Here is a 301-nt window from a genome sequence, read left to right on the forward strand (position 1 = left end):
CCCGCCGCAGGTCTCATCACCAGCAGCCAGTCCGCCGCCTACGCCATCAGCAAGTTCGTCAGCGGCGTCCTCTCCGACCAGATGAGCGCCCGCTGGCTCTTCTCCTCCGGCCTCCTGATGGTGGGCCTGGTCAACGTGGTCTTCTCCTGGAGCTCCACGGTCGCGGCCTTCGCCGGGCTCTGGTTCCTCAACGGCTTGGCCCAGGGGCTGGGCTGGCCGCCCTGCGGGAAGATACTGCGCAAGGTAAGCGTTGGCTGGGAAAGGCGCGGGGGGAAGGGTCCCCCCCCCCCTTTCGAACTCT

The 301-nt window shown here is 68.1% G+C and overlaps 1 protein-coding gene across 1 annotated transcript in view; it reads left to right on the top strand.

The window, feature by feature from the left end:
* The first annotated feature begins 6 nt into the window (after positions 1 to 6).
* Positions 7 to 301, top strand: part of SLC37A4 (solute carrier family 37 member 4) — an 8,176-nt gene continuing 7,881 nt past the window's right edge. The window contains exon 1 of the mRNA XM_009648998.2: positions 7 to 243. Coding sequence (XP_009647293.1) covers positions 82 to 243 — 162 coding nt within the window. The 5' untranslated portion in view covers positions 7 to 81. The remainder of the gene's footprint in view (positions 244 to 301) is intronic.

This window comes from Egretta garzetta, unplaced genomic scaffold (assembly GCF_000687185.1).
Source record: "Egretta garzetta isolate BGI_Z169 unplaced genomic scaffold, ASM68718v1 scaffold891, whole genome shotgun sequence".
NCBI classification, from domain to species: domain Eukaryota; kingdom Metazoa; phylum Chordata; class Aves; order Pelecaniformes; family Ardeidae; genus Egretta; species Egretta garzetta.